Source organism: Zingiber officinale, chromosome 10B (genome assembly GCF_018446385.1).
Source record: "Zingiber officinale cultivar Zhangliang chromosome 10B, Zo_v1.1, whole genome shotgun sequence".
In the NCBI taxonomy this organism is placed as follows: Eukaryota; Viridiplantae; Streptophyta; class Magnoliopsida; order Zingiberales; family Zingiberaceae; genus Zingiber; species Zingiber officinale.
Genome location: NC_056005.1, coordinates 5,807,629 through 5,824,617, shown reverse-complemented (window position 1 = coordinate 5,824,617; position 16,989 = coordinate 5,807,629). Strand labels below are relative to the sequence as shown.

Sequence of the window (16,989 nt, the reverse complement as noted above, 5' to 3'; positions counted from 1 at the left end):
TCATATAATTAACTTCACCAAGTGAAATCATAACTTCACTAAGTGAAATCGTTATGTATTGAACGCAAAAGTTTATTATTATAGTGAAAAGATAATTATACTTATCTTATAATCGGTCTTCGATTATATTAAAAAAAGTAAACCATAGAATATAATTGTCTGTCACTTGACAAGAGGGTGGAAATTTTTTTTCCAGAATTGATCCTTATTTCATTGTTATAAAACTGCCACCCTTAATCAACTGATTGACCCTGCAACAACCAGGAGGTTTACTAGAAACGTCACTGATCCTGTCCGAGCTATGAGTCGACGGATGTTGGGGACGTGACGCTTTTTGCTGTCTTTTGGTGTCGAGGTGGACCTCCGGCAAACCTGCAAAGAAGCCGAGCCGGAAGGAGTTTCCCGGCAACGATCCTTCGACGCTCAAGTCAGGCAATGAGAAATCAGAGTAACGTTACTGTGGCTACAGTGATTAAGATTACATAACTCCGTCGAAGTCTGGGGTCCTTATATAGGATCCCGGGGAGACGCGGACATGCTTCTCGATGCGTGCACGGTTCTCCAAACATATCACAATAGGTCGTGTCAGAAAAGCATGTCTGACGTCATTCCGCAATCGTCTGAGCATATCTCGGATGTGACGGTGGAAGCTTCCACCGTACGATACTCTGTCCACTCCGATCGCCAACCATGCTGTTTGTCGGCGGCAGGTGTCTCGAGGACGAAGTTACCAGTTGTCATTTTTATCTCCTAGCGCTCTTACTTGTTCTCAGTCCGAGCGGACCAGCCGCTCGGCGCTCATGGCCTCCTGGGAGGCCCTGTTCATGTGCTCGGATGGAATTGCGTCTTATTGTCCTGCGTCTCGACCGAGCGGCCTGTCCACACGGCTCATAGCCTTTTTTACCTTGAGCATCGAAAACCCGACCATTGGCCGAATGTCCGATCGGCCGACCACTCCGCTTGGCACGACCTCGGGCTTGACCCTCTTGACCTTTGACCTCCACGTGTAATTGACCTCCCGCCAACGAATGATCCCCATCCTTACCACCGGATCAGTCACGTAGTAAAAAATGTCTCAAAAATTAAGCAATAGCAGATCATTTCTGACACTGCATCTCAAAGCTTGGCGAAGCAACCAAATAGTGCATGAAAAATTTCCAGGCCAACTTTGTAATTAGCGTAGGGAACTAGTTATACAAAGCAAAGTTTAACATGGCCGTCGATGTCCAGCATAGGCACTTGCAATTTTAAAGATATTATTACAAATCTGCGAATTAGTCTACTCCACTAGCATTTTGGGCGTGGTTTGTCCTAACTTGAGAAAAACTAAGACCCAGCAAGTTCAGATTACACATTTAGACAAGATTAGTGCAAGGAGCAACAGTTTGTTCATGGGGATCCATTCTTAGGGTGGAAGGGTTGTGGAGGCGGCACAGATCTTGGGTTGTATGGCATAAGAGGAGTTCCATGTTCAATTGGACCATGATCAATGGTTGCTCTTGAACTTAGAGGTGTACCACGATAATCAGCTTTGTTGATGCTTGCTAGATCTCTATCATTTCTGATATTGATGGTGAGGTATCTGTTAACCTGTGAAAAAGGTTGCTAGTCAGTAACACAAACAAGATAAGAGAGGTGATAAACAAACGGGGATTTGAAAATTCTTCAGTCCTTGGTTAAGCCATGCAAAAAGATACATTCGCATGTCATATTCTACCAACTAGAATTTGATAATACAATATCTTGTTCTTCTCTTTTGATAAAACCCATCAAGCAAGAACTGTGGTCATCATATGAAATAGAATGGCTTGCTAAGTCATATCAGTTGGCAATGCATCGATGAGCTTATCTGTGTTAAAGAATATCAATAACTGTACAATCCAAAAGCTTAATTATTAAGAGAGGATTCATTATGTTCTAATGCTTTAACATCCTCAATGCTTGTTGGATTATGAGGCGTCATAAAATAGTAGATATTGCAATGTTAATTGTGAAAAAGATACAACACAAAAACTGAGGTAATATCAACAGACAAGCTAGGGGTTCAACTGTTGACCTGCTTTGGCACCACATTAGCGACAAGAAAACATAGAGAAGGCACAGTCCATGAGTTTAGAGTTTAACTACTTAAGATTTTATAGGAGTTCAAGAGCTTATGCATTTATGTGATGGAGATATAGTGATGATCCTGTCCGAATACTGAATCAACGGACGCTGGACACGTGCCGCTTCCCGATTGCTGATGTGGATCTTCGACTGGTTGCACGAAGCTCCGGCGAACCTGCACAGAAGTCGGGCCGGGAGGGGGTTCCCGGCGGCGACCCTCCGACACTCAAGTCAGGCAAGCAAGTGGCGAAAAGAGTGGCTCCAAAGGTGTTGAATACGTACCTCCGGCGAAGGATGAGGACCTTTATATAGGGCAGCAGAGAAGTGAGTGCACACATATCGAGGTATACACGTGTCCGTAGCCCATACCCCAGTAAGGGCTTGTCAGTGAACTTACCTGACCCATACTGCTACAGTCCCAGTATGTCCTTGATGGGACAGCGGAACCCCCTGTCGCATGATTTGAAGTATGACCATATCACGAAGCATGCCAGCTGTCAGAAGATGTCCCTTGTCTTTTTCCCCGAACTCCTGCCGGGCGTCCGACCGGCCCACGTCCACCTTCCGTCTGCCCGGGCATACATGATGGTCCACTCGGGAAATTATCGGTAATGTGTTGTGGCGACTGTTAGCAGTATGCTCCATGTCTTCGGCCGAGCATGCGGTCCGCTCGGCCCTACGGTCTTGCTCAATGAGCGCCGGAACCCCGACTTCCATAGGGGTGCCTTTTGCCATCAGTTAAACATCGGGCGGCCGCCCGGTCAGTCAGACCCCTTTCTCCGGTCGGCCTATTTGATCCGACCTTCTTCGATGGACCACCTGGCCCTTTGACTTCCACGTGGCGTTGACCCCTTACAACGAGGGTCCCCTGTTCTTACCACCGGATCACTTGCCTCCCCTTCAAGTCTAGTCGAAGGAGGTGATTAGTCCGACTGACTGGACTGCGAGACTGGCCGGGCGGCTCCTTCATGCTAGTATCCTCCGATCGGCCTACCGCCGAGATGGCCTTGAGTGAATCAATAGTGGCCGTCATCGGATCTCCTCGTAATCTGCGCCAATCTTCGACATTAAGGCTGAGCATGCGTTCATTAAATGCTTCGAATGGTCGAATGCCACGTGGCGCACCATCATCATCGTACGACGGCGGTGGCATGGTGCTTTGATGGGATCGAAGTGATTCGAAATGGACGGCGCGATGCACGCTTTGATTCCCGTGACCTGGATCCAACGGTGGAGGCCGCCCGGCCTCCACCCTATAAATTCTTCGTTTTCTTCTCTTTCTCTTATTTGCCTTTGCGATTTCGACCCCTGCCCCTAGCGCTTTGGAGCTCCGGCGATTCCGCTTCTGCTTTCCGACGACCTCAGGCGCCTCTTTTCTGCTCCTTCTCATCGTAAGGCCATCTTTCCTTGTTTCCGGTGCTTTCCTTACATTCCTTTCTCATATTTTCATCCTCGGGATATCCTTTCGTTCGCTGTCTTCCTCCTTTTGCCTTTTTGTCTTTTCGATTCCTTCCGATCGGGCCATGGCTAGTTCTTCTCATCCGGAAGACCAGTCCCTCGGCCCTTAGTACACTACCATGTAGTCACGATTTGATCAGCGTGACTTTGACATTCTAACCGACAATTTCGAAATCTCCGAAGATTTTGAACTTCTTTTAGCCGGTCCTTCCGCTCAGCAGCACAGGGCGCCGCGCGGAGCTTTCTGTGTCTTCCGCAACCAGTTTACTGCCGGTCTGCGTTTCCCTGTACATCCTTTCATCATAGACGTTTGTAAATTTTTCGGTGTTCCGCTCGACAGTCTGGTACCCAACACCTTTCGTCTCCTCTGTGGTGTTGTTGTTTTATTCAAGATTCACAACATCCCAATCCGACCGGAGGTCTTTTTTTATTTTTATTACCCCAAGCAAGCCGAGCCGGCCACCTTCATGTTCCAAGCTCGACCCGGCTTAGTCTTCTTCAACAAGCTACCTACTTCCAATAAACATTGGAAGGATTATTTTTTCTACATCCGTATGCCCGATCAGGCCAACTTCCCGACCAAGTGGCAGGTCAGCTTGCCTCCCACTCCCGAGCTGAAGAAATTCAAGACCCGACCGGACTATCTCCATGCTGCAAATATACTAGCCGGTCTGCGACTTGACATCAATAAGCTTCTTCACGAAGGAGTGATGTACATCTTCGGCCTGAGTCCCATACGGACTCCTCTTCCGACCGGCTTCGGTAAGAATTTTGCTTGGGTATTTGCTTTAATTGCTAACTGATTTTTTTTTCTTTCCCTTGCAGCGGACATCGTCATGGATTCGGTGATGGCCGGCGTTTTGAAGAGAAAGGCGGCAACGCTAGAAGCCGCGGCGGCCAGAGAAATGGAAGCGTTGAGTATCCAGCCGGTCGGATCCCACGAAGGAGAGAGCGGGACTCAGGCAGAGTCGGCTGCTCAAGCTTCTCACCAAAACATGGCCAGCGGAGCCACCCCCCCCGGAGAACAAACTGCCCCCTGGAAAGGTTCCGCTCGGGAGGAGGAGCAGCCTCTACAAAAGAGGCGCCGAGTGGAGACTCCCCTGCGGTCAGCTACCTCCGCGGTCCAACCATCCGAGCGGGTCACTGCGACTGCTCGGGGCAAGGCGCCAGAGGCCGAAACCATTTCGTCCGACAGCACGCCTTCTGAATGGGACGAGCCGGCTGCTCCAATTGAGGCTACTCCCGTCAGCGCTCTTCCGCCCGCTCGTCACTCAGTCCAGCGCTCAACCATTCATTCCCAATTTTCTGCGCCGGCCTCCGATCCCCTTCCGACTGCCGGTCGGACGACACCCGGTCATGGCCGCACGATTCGGGTCACTCTTCATCTCCCGACTGAAGAGCTGCTGCCAGAGGCCGACCGACCAACCGCGCCCGAGCACACCATTACCTTGAAAGGGCCCCTAGCTAAGATGTGGGCCGATGCTCGGGCACGCACCGCGCTGATCCCCCTCCGAAACTTGGCCAATAGCCACATGCAGGAGGCCACGGGGGTAAGTTCGCTCTCTCCGAAGTTTTGTATGCATTTTTTCCGATCGGCCGCTAACAACTCTAATTTTCTTTCGCCAGAGATGGGTGGAGGAAATTGCAGTCTCCAACCGCCTAGCCATGGTGGATGAGGAGTTAAGACAGCTGAAGGCGGCGTGCGGTCCGTCCGGCTCTCAAGGCCCGTCATACTCCGAGCTGCAGAAGGAGCTTAAGAAGGCTCAAGATATGCTGGCAGCCGAACAGAAGAAAACAGCTGACCAGGCTCATCATCTGGCCGAGCTCGAGCGGCAAGTCAAGTCGCTCGACCAAAAAGTTACCCTGGCCACCACTCGGAAGAATACGGCCATCTCCGATCTGGAGAAAAAGAACGTGGAGGCTCGGAGCCTGGAGCTGAAGGTTAAAGAGCTGATGGAGCAGCTCGACAGAGAGAAGGCGGGCCGCTCGGCCGACGCGGAAAACCTCCAGAATCTGAACGAGGCCCTCACTGGCTCCCAGGCGGCTTTCAAAGAATATCAAGATGTCGAGCCGAGTCGAGTCGCTGCCTTGAGACAGGGCTACATCCGTTCGCCCGAATTCTCGGAGAAAATTTGCGAGCGGATGTACACAGCCTTCGACATGGCTATGACCGCTACCATGACATATCTGAAGTCCAAGGGCCTTCTTCCAGAGTCCACTAATATTCCGGCCGGCGATCAAGTGGCGCTTTTGGATAACATCCCCAAGACCCTTTATGATTATATTGAGTAGACGTCGGTAGATGTAGTTGGGCCGTTAGGCCAAAAAATACTAATTTCTGTACTTAGGCCGCTCGGCCTAAAGTTTTAACTTTAATGCAATGTTTTTCTTTTATGTACTCTGTCATTTCGCCGGTGAATATGTGTGTTGCCCGCTCGCCTATTATCACCCCTTTGGTATTCGAAAGGTTACTAAGTATTGCTCTTCCGCTCGGCTTAATATGCCATATTTCGACTACTTAATATTCTGCTTGAATAGCAGAGATCGTTCGCTAAATACTGATGAAGTACTTTTGGATGCTGGGCCGAGCGGAACGCAAAGACGATCTAACGATATTGAAGGCGGATTTCTGGGGCAATTGCATCCTTTTTATTGGCATCTTCCGCTCGGAGGATTTATAGACGCCGGCTCGTCTCTCGATATTTAACGTCGGAGCTCAATGGTCTTCCGCTCGGAGGGTTTATAGACGCCAGCTCGTCTCTCGATATTTAACGTCGGAGCTCAACGGTCTTCCGCTCGGAGGGTTTATAGACGCCGGCTCGTCTCTCGATATTTAATGTCGGAGCTCGACGGTCTTCCGCTCGGACGTTTATAGACGCCGGCTCGTCTCTCGATATTTAACGTCGGAGCTCGACGGTCTTCCGCTCGGAGGGTTTATAGACGCCGGCTCGCTCCGATATTTAACGCTCGGAGTCGACGGCTTCCGCCGGACGCTTTATGACGCCGCCTCGCTCTCGATATTTAACGTCGGTCGACGGCTTCCGCTTCGGACGCTTTATGACGCCTCTCCTCGATATTTAACGCAGCTCGACGCCTTCCGCCGGAGGGTTTATAGACGCCGCTCTCTCGATATTTAACATCGGAGCTCGACGGTCTTCCGCCGGACGCTTATAGACGCCGGCTCGCTCTCGATATTTAACGTGAGCTCGACGGTCTTCCGCCGGAGGGTTTATAGTCGCCGCTCGTCTCTCGATATTTAACGCCTGAGCTCGACGGCCTTCCGCCGGGTTTATAGACGCCGGCTCGTCCCTCGATATTTAACGCCGGAGTTCGACGGCCTTCCGCCGGAGGGTTTATGACGCGTCGGCTCGCTCGATATTTAACCTCGAGCTCGACGACTTTCCGCCGGAGGGTTTATGACGCCGCTCGCTCTCGATATTTAACGCCGGAGTCGACGGTCTTCCGCCGGACGCTTTATAGACGCCGCTCGTCTCTCGATATTTAACGGCGCTCGACGGTCTTCCGCTCGGAGGGTTTATAGACGCCGGCTCGTCTCTCGATATTTAACGTCGGAGCTCGACGGTCTTCCGCTCGGACGTTTATAGACGTCGGCTCGTCTCTCGATATTTAACGTCGGAGCTCGACGGCCTTCCGCTCGGAGGGTTTATAGACGCCAGCTCATCTCTCGATATTTAACGTCGGAGCTCGATGGCCTATTAAGGCTAATTTTACTCCCGAACGGCATGGGGTCTTTACCATCTAGCCTTTGACCGTGTAATCTATATGCCCGGCCGAACGGCACGGGGTCTTCACGCAGTAGACCGTTCGGCGGATAATGCTCAAGGCGTTTTTATCTTTTTGCTTCCTGCATTACAAGGACATAGGCGACTAGCAAATACACAAAAATGAGTTACATCAGTGCACCTTTCACCCAGCTCTATAAGGCCGGAGATGATTTGCACTCCATGGCCGATCTAGCTGCCGTCCTTCTTCATCCTCCAAATAGTAAGCGCTCGAGCGGAGCTTTTCGATGATTTTGAAAGGACCCGCCCAAGGAGCTTCCAACTTGCCGACGTCGCCAACCGGCTTAACTTTCTTCCAGACAAGATCGCCGACCTGGAATGATCTTGGGATTACTCGCCGGTTGTAATTCTGCTTCATCCTTTGATGATACGCCATCAACCGGACGGATGCCTTGGCTCTCTCTTCTTCGACCAAATCCAGCTCCATGTTCCTCCGCTCGGCGTTGTTGTCATCATAATTCTGGATCCGAGCGGACTCGACTCCAACTTCGACAGGAATAACCGCTTCACCGCCATACACCAGGTTGAAAGACGTGACGCCCGTCCCTTCTTTTGGAGTCGTTCGGATGGCCCATAAGACGCCCGGCACTTCATCCACCCAACTTCCTCCCAAATGGTCGAGCCGAGTACGCAGAATACGAAGAATTTCCCGATTAGCTACTTCAGCTTGACCATTGCTTTGGGGGTATGCTACGGACGTGAAGTGTTGCTCAATGTCATAGCTTTGGCACCAATCTTCGAGCAACTTTCCGGTGAACTGCCGTCCGTTGTCAGAAATCAGTCGGCGAGGGATGCCGAATCGACAGATGATGTGCTGCCATATGAACTTCTTGACCATCTGTTCGGTGATCCTGGAAAGCGGCTCGGCCTCCACCCACTTGGAAAAATAATCGACCGCCACTAGAAGAAATTTCCGCTGCCCGGTCGCCATAGGAAATGGACCAACGATATCCATTCCCCGCTGATCGAACGGACATGAGACTGTTGATGCCTTCATTTCCTCTGCCGGTCGATGGTAGAAGTTATGGTACTTCTGGCACGAAAGACACGTCGACACGGTCCGAGCGGCGTCTTCTTGTAAGGTTGGCCAGAAGTACCCGGCCAATAGGATCTTCTTAGCCAGTGATCGTCCGCCCGGATGTCCTCCGCATGATCCTTGGTGTACTTCTTGGAGGATGTAAGCCGAGTCCTCCGAGCTCACTCATTTTAACAGCAGGCGTGAGAAAGTCTTCTTGTAAAGCTGATCGCCGATGAGTGTGAACCGACCGGCTCTCCTCCTTAGCAGCTGGGCTTCATTCTGATCGGACGGTGTGGCGCCCGAGCACAGAAACTCCGCTATGGGTGTCCTCCAGTCGCTCGGAAATGTAAGGCCTTCCATACGGTCGACGTGCGCCACCAACAATATTTGTTCAATTGGCTGCTGAATGGCGATCGGCTTTATTGAGCTCGCGAGTTTGGCTAACTCATCGGCCGCTTGATTTTCTGCTCTGGGTATCTTCTGGACAATGACTTCTCTAAAATTGGCTTTAAGTTTCTCAAAGGCTTCAGCATAGAGCTTGAGCCGAGCACTGTTGATTTCGAAGGTACCGAGAGCTCACACGTAACGCGAATCCGAATGAGCGTTACGACCGGCCGAACATGCCTGCAAGACGGCTATGAGGGCTTCATACTCTGCTTCATTGTTGGTGGCTTTATAATCCAGCCGGACGAATAAGTGCATCTTTTCTTCTTGAGGAGAGAGCAACAGTATTCCAATCCCGCTTCCGAGCCGAGTGGATGATCCGTCCACAAATATTCTCCACATAGCTTCCGGCTCGATTACGCACTTACCACAAAATCACCAAGGACCGGCTGATCACGAGCGGGGCTGGTATTGATGGCAACACTCAACTCACGCCGTCCATTCGATGAGCCGGACGCCATCGATTCAATAATACACCGAGCGGCTATTGGTTTGACAATGATGGTACGCGCCAGAAGTATGGACGGCATGCCGAGCGGCGAGGACCAGAGCAAAAGCCAGCTTCTCGAGCCCGGTGTAGCGAGATTCAGCCTCTTTTAAAATATGACTAAGAAAATACACAGGCTCTTCTCCGCTCGCCCTCACTAGTGCCGAGCCGATTGCTTGCTCGGTTGAACATAAGTAGATACAAAGTGGCTCACCCGCAGCCGGCTTGGCTAATACCGGAGAGAGAGTTCAGATATGCCTTCAAATCTTCGAACGCCCAATCGCATTCTTCGTCCCAGTGGAACTTAGTGGTCTTGCGCAAGATCTTGAAAAAAGGAAGGCTCCGGTCGGCGGTTTTGAAGATGAATCGACGGCGTTATCACGTCAAACGCAGATTCCCTTGTATTTTTGGAGGCGGCATGTCTTGTAGAGCTTTCACTTTGGGGATTTGCTTCGATGCCCTCGCCTCATTACTATGTAACCCAAGAACGCCTCCTTTTGCTCCCAACAGGCACTGGGATTTAACTGACCCATATTTCCGTAGCGCTCGGAAGGTTTCCTCCATGTCTTTGAAGAGATCGCTCGGACGGATTTGATGAGGATGTCGCCCACGTACACTTCCAGTTACTCATCCGCCTCTGACTTTATTCATCAAGACGATATGTGCTCCCACATTCTTCAATCCGAACGGCATCACATTATAACAATAAGGCGCTCGCCGGCCGTTACGGTGACTTTTCTTGATCTTCACCAGAAGCCAGACTGATGATAGCCTGGTAAGCCGAGCATACATCTGCACGGCCATAGAGTCTACTAGCTGATCTATCCGGGGCAGAGGATAAAAGTCTTTCGGGCAAGCTTTGTTGAGATCCCGAAAATCTATGCATACTCTCCACTTGTTGCCCGGCTTGGAGACTAATACTACGTTCGTCAGCCAGCTTGGGAACTGCACCTCACGTATATGGCCGGCTTCCAGAAGCTTCCCCACCTCCGCCCGGATGATGACATTCTGCTCGGCACTGAAATCTCTTTTTCTCTGTTTCACCGGCCGAGCGTCCGGTCGGACATGTAGCTCGTGCTGCGCTATACTTGGTGAAATTCCGGGCAGCTCATGTGTCGACCAGACGAAGACATCATGGTTTCTTGGGAGGCATCGGATCACCTCTTCTTTCTGATTCGCCTCCAGATCGGACGCGATGAATGTCGTAGCCTCCGATCGGGTTGGGTGTATCTGCACTTCTTTTTTTTCTTCATAAACTAAAGAGGGAGGCCTTTCAGTTATAGCATTCACCTCGATCCATAGCGATTTCCGAGCGGAATTTGCTTCTGCTCGGACCATTTCGATGTAGCATCGTCGAGCTGCCAGTTGGTCTCCCCGTACTTCTCCTACTCTGTCGTCGACGGGGAACTTGATCTTCTGGTGGAAAGTGGAGACGGCCGCCCGGAACTCGCTGAGCGCCGGTCATCCCAAAATGATGTTGTATGATGAAGGGGAGTCCACCACCACGAAGTTTGTTGTCCGCGTCCTCCTGAGCGGCTCTTCTCCCAGTGAGATAGCTAGCCGGATTTGTCCGACCGGCAGGACTTCATTGCCCGTAAATCCGTAGAGGGGGGTTGTCATAGGCAGCAGCTCGGCTCGGTCAATTTGTAGTTGATCGAACGCCTTTTTGAAGATGATGTTGACCGAGTTTCCTGTGTCAATAAAGACGTGGTGAATAGTGTAATTGGCTATTACCGCTTTGATGAGCAGAGCGTCGTCGTGGGGCACTTCAACTCCTTCCAAGTCCCCGGGCCCGAAACTAATTTCGGGTCCACTCGCCCGCTCTCTGCTGCAGCCGACTGCATGGATTTGGAGCTGCCGGACGTTCGCCTTTCTTGCTCGGTTGGAGTCTCCTCCGGTCAGCCCACCAGCTATGATGTTGATCTCGCCTCGGGAGGTATTACCTCTATTTTCTTCTTCCCGAGCGGACGGTCGGGGACGTTCCCTAGACATCCGGAGATTCTCCCTCCTCGGAGAATGATGCCGCTCGGGAGTCTGTTGTTGCCTTCTGTCGGCTACCGTCCGATCGGCTTCACAAGGCTTCTACCGCCTGTCGGCTAATGGCGACCGACGACCACCGCCTCTGGGAGTGGGGTGGGCGATTAGAGGAAGACTGCGGCAATCCCTGGTGTTATGTGTATCCGTCCGGTGGAAGGAGCAGAACATCGGGGTCCATCTCTTCTTTGTCCTGGGCCGATCGGCTGCTACTTCTTGGACATGAGGTCTTGGATGAGTACGAATCGCTTCGGCCCGTGGTCCTCTGGGTGGCTGGTGAGCAGCGTGAGGCTTCCGTTCGGTAGGAGGAGCCCGCTCGGCTGTAGTTTCTTTTTTCCGGGCTGCTTGCGCTTCCTCCACGTTAATGTATTCGTTGGCCCGGTGTAGCATGTGATCATAGTCTCGGGGCGGCTTCCGAATGAGCGATCGGAAGAAATCCCCATCCACGAGGCCTTGTGTGAAGGCATTCATCATGGTCTCCGAGGTGGCCGTTGGAATATCCATGGCCACTTTGTTGAACCGCTGGATGTAAGCTCGGAGCAATTCACGGGCTTCTTGTTTGATGGCGAACAGACTAACGCTGGTTTTTTGATAGCGCCGACTGCTTGCGAAGTGGTGGAGGAAGGTCGTCCGGAAGTCCTTGAAGCTTGTGATGGACCCGTCCGGCAGCCTTCGAAACCAACGTTGAGCCGATCCAGATAGGGTGGTGAGGAAAACACGACACTTCACCCCATCTGTGTATTGATGCAGGGTTGCCGTGTTATCAAACTTGCCCAAATGATCATCCGGATCGGTGGTTCCATTGTATTCGCCGATCGTCGGAGGCACGTAGTGCTTGGGCAGAGGGTCTCGTAGAATAGCTTCTGAAAATTGGCGATTAATCCGCTCGAACGATGAGTCCGCTCGAGGGGCTTTTCTTTTTCTGTCATCTCGTCTCGGTCTTTCATCTAAAGAAGATCCCCGATCTCTATGAGTGGGTGCGGCTTCGGGGGTGCGGAATAGGGCCCGGTGGAATGCAACGGTGGCTTGAGGTGCTTCCGCTCGGCCACCAGATGCGGAGGTTGCCTGCTGCTCTGGCCGCTCGGCTGTTGCCTTCTGTTTTTGCTCCACAAGCTTGGCGGCCCTCAACTCGATCAGAGCGTCGAGTTCCTCCGTGGAGAGCGTTACCATGTGTTGTCGTCTAGTCTCGTCCATTGTTTCCGTTCGGATGCAGGAGCGTTCCCACAGACGGCGCCAATTTGATCCTGTCCGAATGCTGAACCAACGGACGCTGGACACGTGGCGCTCCCCGGCTGCTGATGTGGATCTTCGACTGGTTACACGAAGCTCCGGCGAACCTGCACAGAAGTCGGGCCGGGAGGGGGTTCCCGGCGGCGACCCTCCGACGCTCAAGTCAGGCAAGCAAGTGGCGAAAAGAGTGGCTCCAAAGGTGTTGAATACGTACCTCCGGCAAAGGATGAGGGCCTTTATATAGGGCAGCAGAGAAGTGAGTGCACACATATCGAGGTGTACACGTGTCCGTAGCTCATACCCCAGTAAGGGCTTGTAGCTTACCTGACCCATACTGCTACAGTCCCAGCATTTCCTCGATGGGACAGCGGAACCCCCTGTCGCATGATTTGAAGTATGACCATATCACGAAGCATGCCAGCTGTCAGAAGATGTCCCTTGTCTTTTTCCCCGAACTCCTGTCGGGCGTCCGACCGGCCCACGTCCACCTTCCGTCCGCCCAGGCATACATGATGGTCCACTCGGGAAATTATCGGTAATGTGTTGTAGCGACTGTTAGCAGTATGCTCCATGTCTTCGGCCGAGCATGCGGTCCGCTCGGCCCTACGGTCTTGCTCAATGAGCGTCGGAACCCCGACTTTCATAGGGGTGCCTTTTGCCATCAGCTAAACACTGGGCGGCCGCCCGGTCGGTCAGACCCCTTTCTCCGGTCGGCCTATTTGATCCGACCTTCTTTGATGGACCACCTGACCCTTTGACTTCTACGTGATGTTGACTCCTTACAACGAGGATCCCTTGTTCTTACCACCGGATCAAGTGAAGAACCTATAGCTCAAGTAGTTAATGCCTTTTATTTTTTTAATAGTTGATGAGTGCAGCACTAGTTTATTTAAATTACCCTATCTCGGCTAATAATTTTCATCAACAACCTATAACTTGACTAGTAGATTAGGTAGTTGGCTAGCTGCTACTGTTTGTAATCATGTGTTCCATTTCGGGAATCTTATGAAAGCAAGTCTACCCTTTGATACATTTGAAAGTAGGGTGCCGGGTGCGCACTCTGGAATTTTGGAAACCTAAGTGAGCCCTTTGGTAAAAGGCTTGTTTTTTTCATGGAAGATTTTGTTTCAAACCTCTCCTTCTCACTTACCTTTCAAAGAAAGAAAGTCTCTTTAAGCTTGGTTGGGTAATAGAATGCATGTGAATATGTATACTGATGAGTTAATTCAGAAAATTGATGATTTTGTAGGACCAACTAAACTAGCTCAGTTTTTCGGTTGTACAGGTCATTCATCTATAGTAGTTCTTACTAGCCTAGAAAAATTAAGGCAAACAATGCACAAGTATGAAATCAATAATGCTGACACTCCATTCACTTACCTTGTGTTTCCTGTTTCTGAAGACGGTCATGGTACTTCTACCATGCGCAGGGATAACTATTACAGTTCCATTGGTCAATGTCAGACCTGAGACTCCACAATGACAGTGTCGTTAATCATAGAACTATTTTGTCCTTCCTAAGACCACAATGAAATATGAATTGCATGAACGTAAGAAACAGGACTATGGTTATCCCTGCGGATGGTAGAAGTACATTTACAGGAAGGAAGCATACCTGCGGCATTGAAAACCATAGTCGTGAAGAAGAGGAATGCAAACAAAGCCCCAGCCACCAGAATCATAGCAAGGAGGCGCGAAGATCTCATCTTCCAACCAATTTCTTCCCCTATAGCGCAGAGAAAAGGGTACGAAGAACACACCCTAATGGTCTGTTTGGGATTTAGGGACGACAGAGGCAGACAAGCAACTGAAGCAGGGATTTCAAAAATATTATAAAAAAAACACCGTCGTAGTTGGCTCCCATGCTCTCCTCCATCACTACCTGGCAGAGACACGGACAACTCGAGGTCGATTAAACGTGAGAGCGTGGGGAGGCGCGCTAGCTTCGGGCAGTGATGAAAGGCACGCACTTGCGAAAGACTGAAACACAGCGCTACGCTACAACAGATAGGCCGCCTGAGCACAGAAGCAGCAATGGCGTTGGCAAATGGCAATGGGTGCTCCAATGGGCCGCCCGTCATGTTTCAGCCCAATGCGATTACTCGATTCGCGTGGTCCGGCCCGATAATAGTCCGACGATATGCTGGCGTCGGGGGAACCCTCAGTCGTTTCAGTTTCCCTTCTTCGAATCGAGCCACCATGGCGGCGGAGGGCAGCTCGTCGACGGGAACAGTAAGAGATCTTTGCCTTCTTATCTTTTCGATCCATTGTGCTAGTAGCCGGTTGATCCTTGTGATTGTTGTATTTCTGATCCTTAGCTCAAGGTTGACGAGGAAGAGTTCTTTGGCGCCGAATCCGGCTGGGTTGAGGCTCGAACTTCCTGCGACCACCTGCCATCGTTGTGCTCCGACCTGTCCCAAATTCCTCTTCCCGATTCCCCCTGCACTAGGTTTGCCTCTTCATCAACTTTTGAATATCCGATTCGAGTTTCTTTTTTTTCGACTGCAAACCGGCGTACTCCGGTTCCATGTATCTGGAGATCAAGACGAATCAAGGTAGGAGATAAACCCTAACGATTTTAGAGGTTTTGTAAGGCCCTTCCTCGATTCGAATGGTTCACCATGTCTAAGCTCCATCACCTGTTCGTAATAATGTCTCCGAAACATCATTTAGTTAACTGGTTGTGTTAAATAAAATTTCAGGTGTCGTCACCCTGCCGAAAACTGGCTATGTTTGAGCTGCAAAGATGTTTTCTGCAGTCGTTTTATCAACAAGCACATGGTGAACCATCACCAAGAAACTGGGCACTGCCTTGCTTTGAGTTTCAGGTTAGATAAATTGCCCTCTTTGTCCATGGGCTGATTAACTTCGAGTGAGTGCCTGTTTAATGCTTTGTGATTAACAACATCTGGCAGCGATTTATCAGTTTGGTGCTTCAACTGTGATGCATATCTGGATGTTCAGATGATCAGGCAACTACGACCTGTTTATGAAGTTGCCCATCTGCTAAAATTCGGCGAGCGGCCTTCTTTGCGGACCTTGGAGATGTAGTCATAGTCATAGAAAGATGGTTCTCACTTAAGCACTTTAACTTCTGCTAGTGGCTAAAATTTTCAACTTTTAAGCAAAGCTCTCTTATCTATTGTTGCTTCCTTCTTTAGAGGAACTACATGATGCTAAACTTTGAATTTTGCTTTAGGAAATAAGTGGGATTGTGCTGATATTTTTCTGCAGAGAATTGATACATTAGTTTTTCCAGCAAAACAAATGCGGTTATAATCTGTTTATGTTAGAATGTGAATGGAAAAAAACAGAGGTCTCCTGTGAATGGAAAAAAACAGAGGTGGAGACGAAGGAGACTCCATTGTAAATGAGTTTTTAGTCTCACGTTGGGAGTCTTATGACTCTATTATTGGTTTATATTGTACCACATGTATTGTAATTGTGAATATATGTACGAGGAGAGATTGTAAATTGAGAATCCGGATTTGCACTGAACCAAATTAATTAGTGTGCAAGCATAATCTATGCATGTTGAATGTCAGACAGGTCAAAATAAAATTTACCCAATCGAATTAACATTTTGTCATTAGAATCTAATTTTATTATATGCTCAAGTGCATCATGGATGCATTGACTGATATTAATGGTGTATTTGAAACCTCTTGAAGTTTTGAGCCGAGTGAGTAAATGCTTTCAATGGTGATTAATTGGTCATTTAAATGTTGCATGTGGTTGACACTCATATAAAAAAATAGGCTATGATTCTAAGTAGTGCAAGAAAAGTGATATCTGTTCACTTGCCTCCTCCCATTATTTTTCCCTGTCATGTATTTACTAGGCAGATCCATACGGAATAGTATGAGCTCTCAATTTACCATGACTATTTATGTTTGGTGGAGATCATGATTAATCATTATATTTTGAGAAGTAGACGACTCATGTAACCTTGAAGTACAATTGGAGCGGAGCTTGCCTTGATCCGTCTTTAAATTAAATGGATTGATAAAATTTTAACTCAATTCGTCTAAATTGTTTGACGAGGTGGACTAATCCGATAGATCTAACTTAAATTGACGGCTCTATTAGCTAGCAAGCAACACATATCTTCACAAAGGAAAGTTCAAAAGATAAAATCTTGAATGAATTTTTAGTCCCACGTTGGGAGCCTTATGGTTGTATTGTTAGTTTATATTGTAGAATATTTATTATAGTTGTAAACATATGGATGAAGAGAGAGTTTCTCTCATGCATGGATTCACATGGGGGTAAATCCTTAGTTCTCTCATTGTTTTTCCATGGCATGCATGTGAGGTGGGGATTGTGATTTATCGTTGTATCCTAAGAAACAGAAATAATCTCGAAGTACATATTTGAAAGTAGATTTTAGCATTTTCTTTTTCTGACTC

The 16,989-nt window shown here is 49.5% G+C and overlaps 2 protein-coding genes across 3 annotated transcripts; one reads left to right on the top strand and one right to left on the bottom strand.

Moving 5' to 3' along the window:
- Positions 1–1,167: 1,167 nt before the first annotated feature.
- Positions 1,168–14,553, bottom strand: LOC122030558. Of its 2 annotated transcripts, XM_042589767.1 has the most exons (4): positions 14,463–14,550; positions 14,196–14,349; positions 13,961–14,046; positions 1,168–1,590 (listed from the first exon to the last, which is right to left on the bottom strand). In XM_042589767.1, exons 2-4 carry the CDS (start codon positions 14,284–14,286, stop codon positions 1,390–1,392), a joined length of 378 nt encoding a protein of 125 aa, XP_042445701.1. In that variant the 5' UTR covers positions 14,287–14,349; positions 14,463–14,550; the 3' UTR covers positions 1,168–1,389. The 2 variants fall into 2 exon arrangements, with proteins under 2 accessions (XP_042445701.1, XP_042445700.1); XM_042589766.1 differs by having other exon boundaries at positions 14,196–14,553.
- Positions 14,554–14,599: 46 nt separating this feature from the next.
- Positions 14,600–16,087, top strand: LOC122030557 (histone deacetylase 6-like). The gene is made up of 4 exons (XM_042589765.1): positions 14,600–14,812; positions 14,899–15,029; positions 15,283–15,408; positions 15,496–16,087. The coding sequence occupies exons 1-4, from the start codon at positions 14,615–14,617 to the stop codon at positions 15,629–15,631; spliced, it is 591 nt and encodes a 196-aa protein (XP_042445699.1). The 5' UTR covers positions 14,600–14,614; the 3' UTR covers positions 15,632–16,087.
- The last annotated feature ends 902 nt before the right edge of the window (positions 16,088–16,989 follow it).

What these genes read in the sequence shown, in the direction of transcription:
- LOC122030558 (XM_042589766.1), bottom strand. Translation starts at nt 14,286, where the DNA reads ATGAGATCTTCGCGCCTCCTTGCTATGATTCTGGTGGCTGGGGCTTTG. An exon ending in TATGGTTTTCAATGCCGCAG is followed by an intron (nt 14,047 to 14,195) that starts GTATGCTTCCTT and finishes GTGGAGTCTCAG; the next exon opens with GTCTGACATTGACCAATGGA. An exon ending in TCAGAAACAGGAAACACAAG is followed by an intron (nt 1,591 to 13,960) that starts GTAAGTGAATGG and finishes CCTTTTTCACAG; the next exon opens with GTTAACAGATACCTCACCAT.
- LOC122030557 (XM_042589765.1), top strand. Translation starts at nt 14,615, where the DNA reads ATGGCGTTGGCAAATGGCAATGGGTGCTCCAATGGGCCGCCCGTCATG. An exon ending in CCCGATTCCCCCTGCACTAG is followed by an intron (nt 15,030 to 15,282) that starts GTTTGCCTCTTC and finishes ATAAAATTTCAG; the next exon opens with GTGTCGTCACCCTGCCGAAA. An exon ending in TGCCTTGCTTTGAGTTTCAG is followed by an intron (nt 15,409 to 15,495) that starts GTTAGATAAATT and finishes AACATCTGGCAG; the next exon opens with CGATTTATCAGTTTGGTGCT.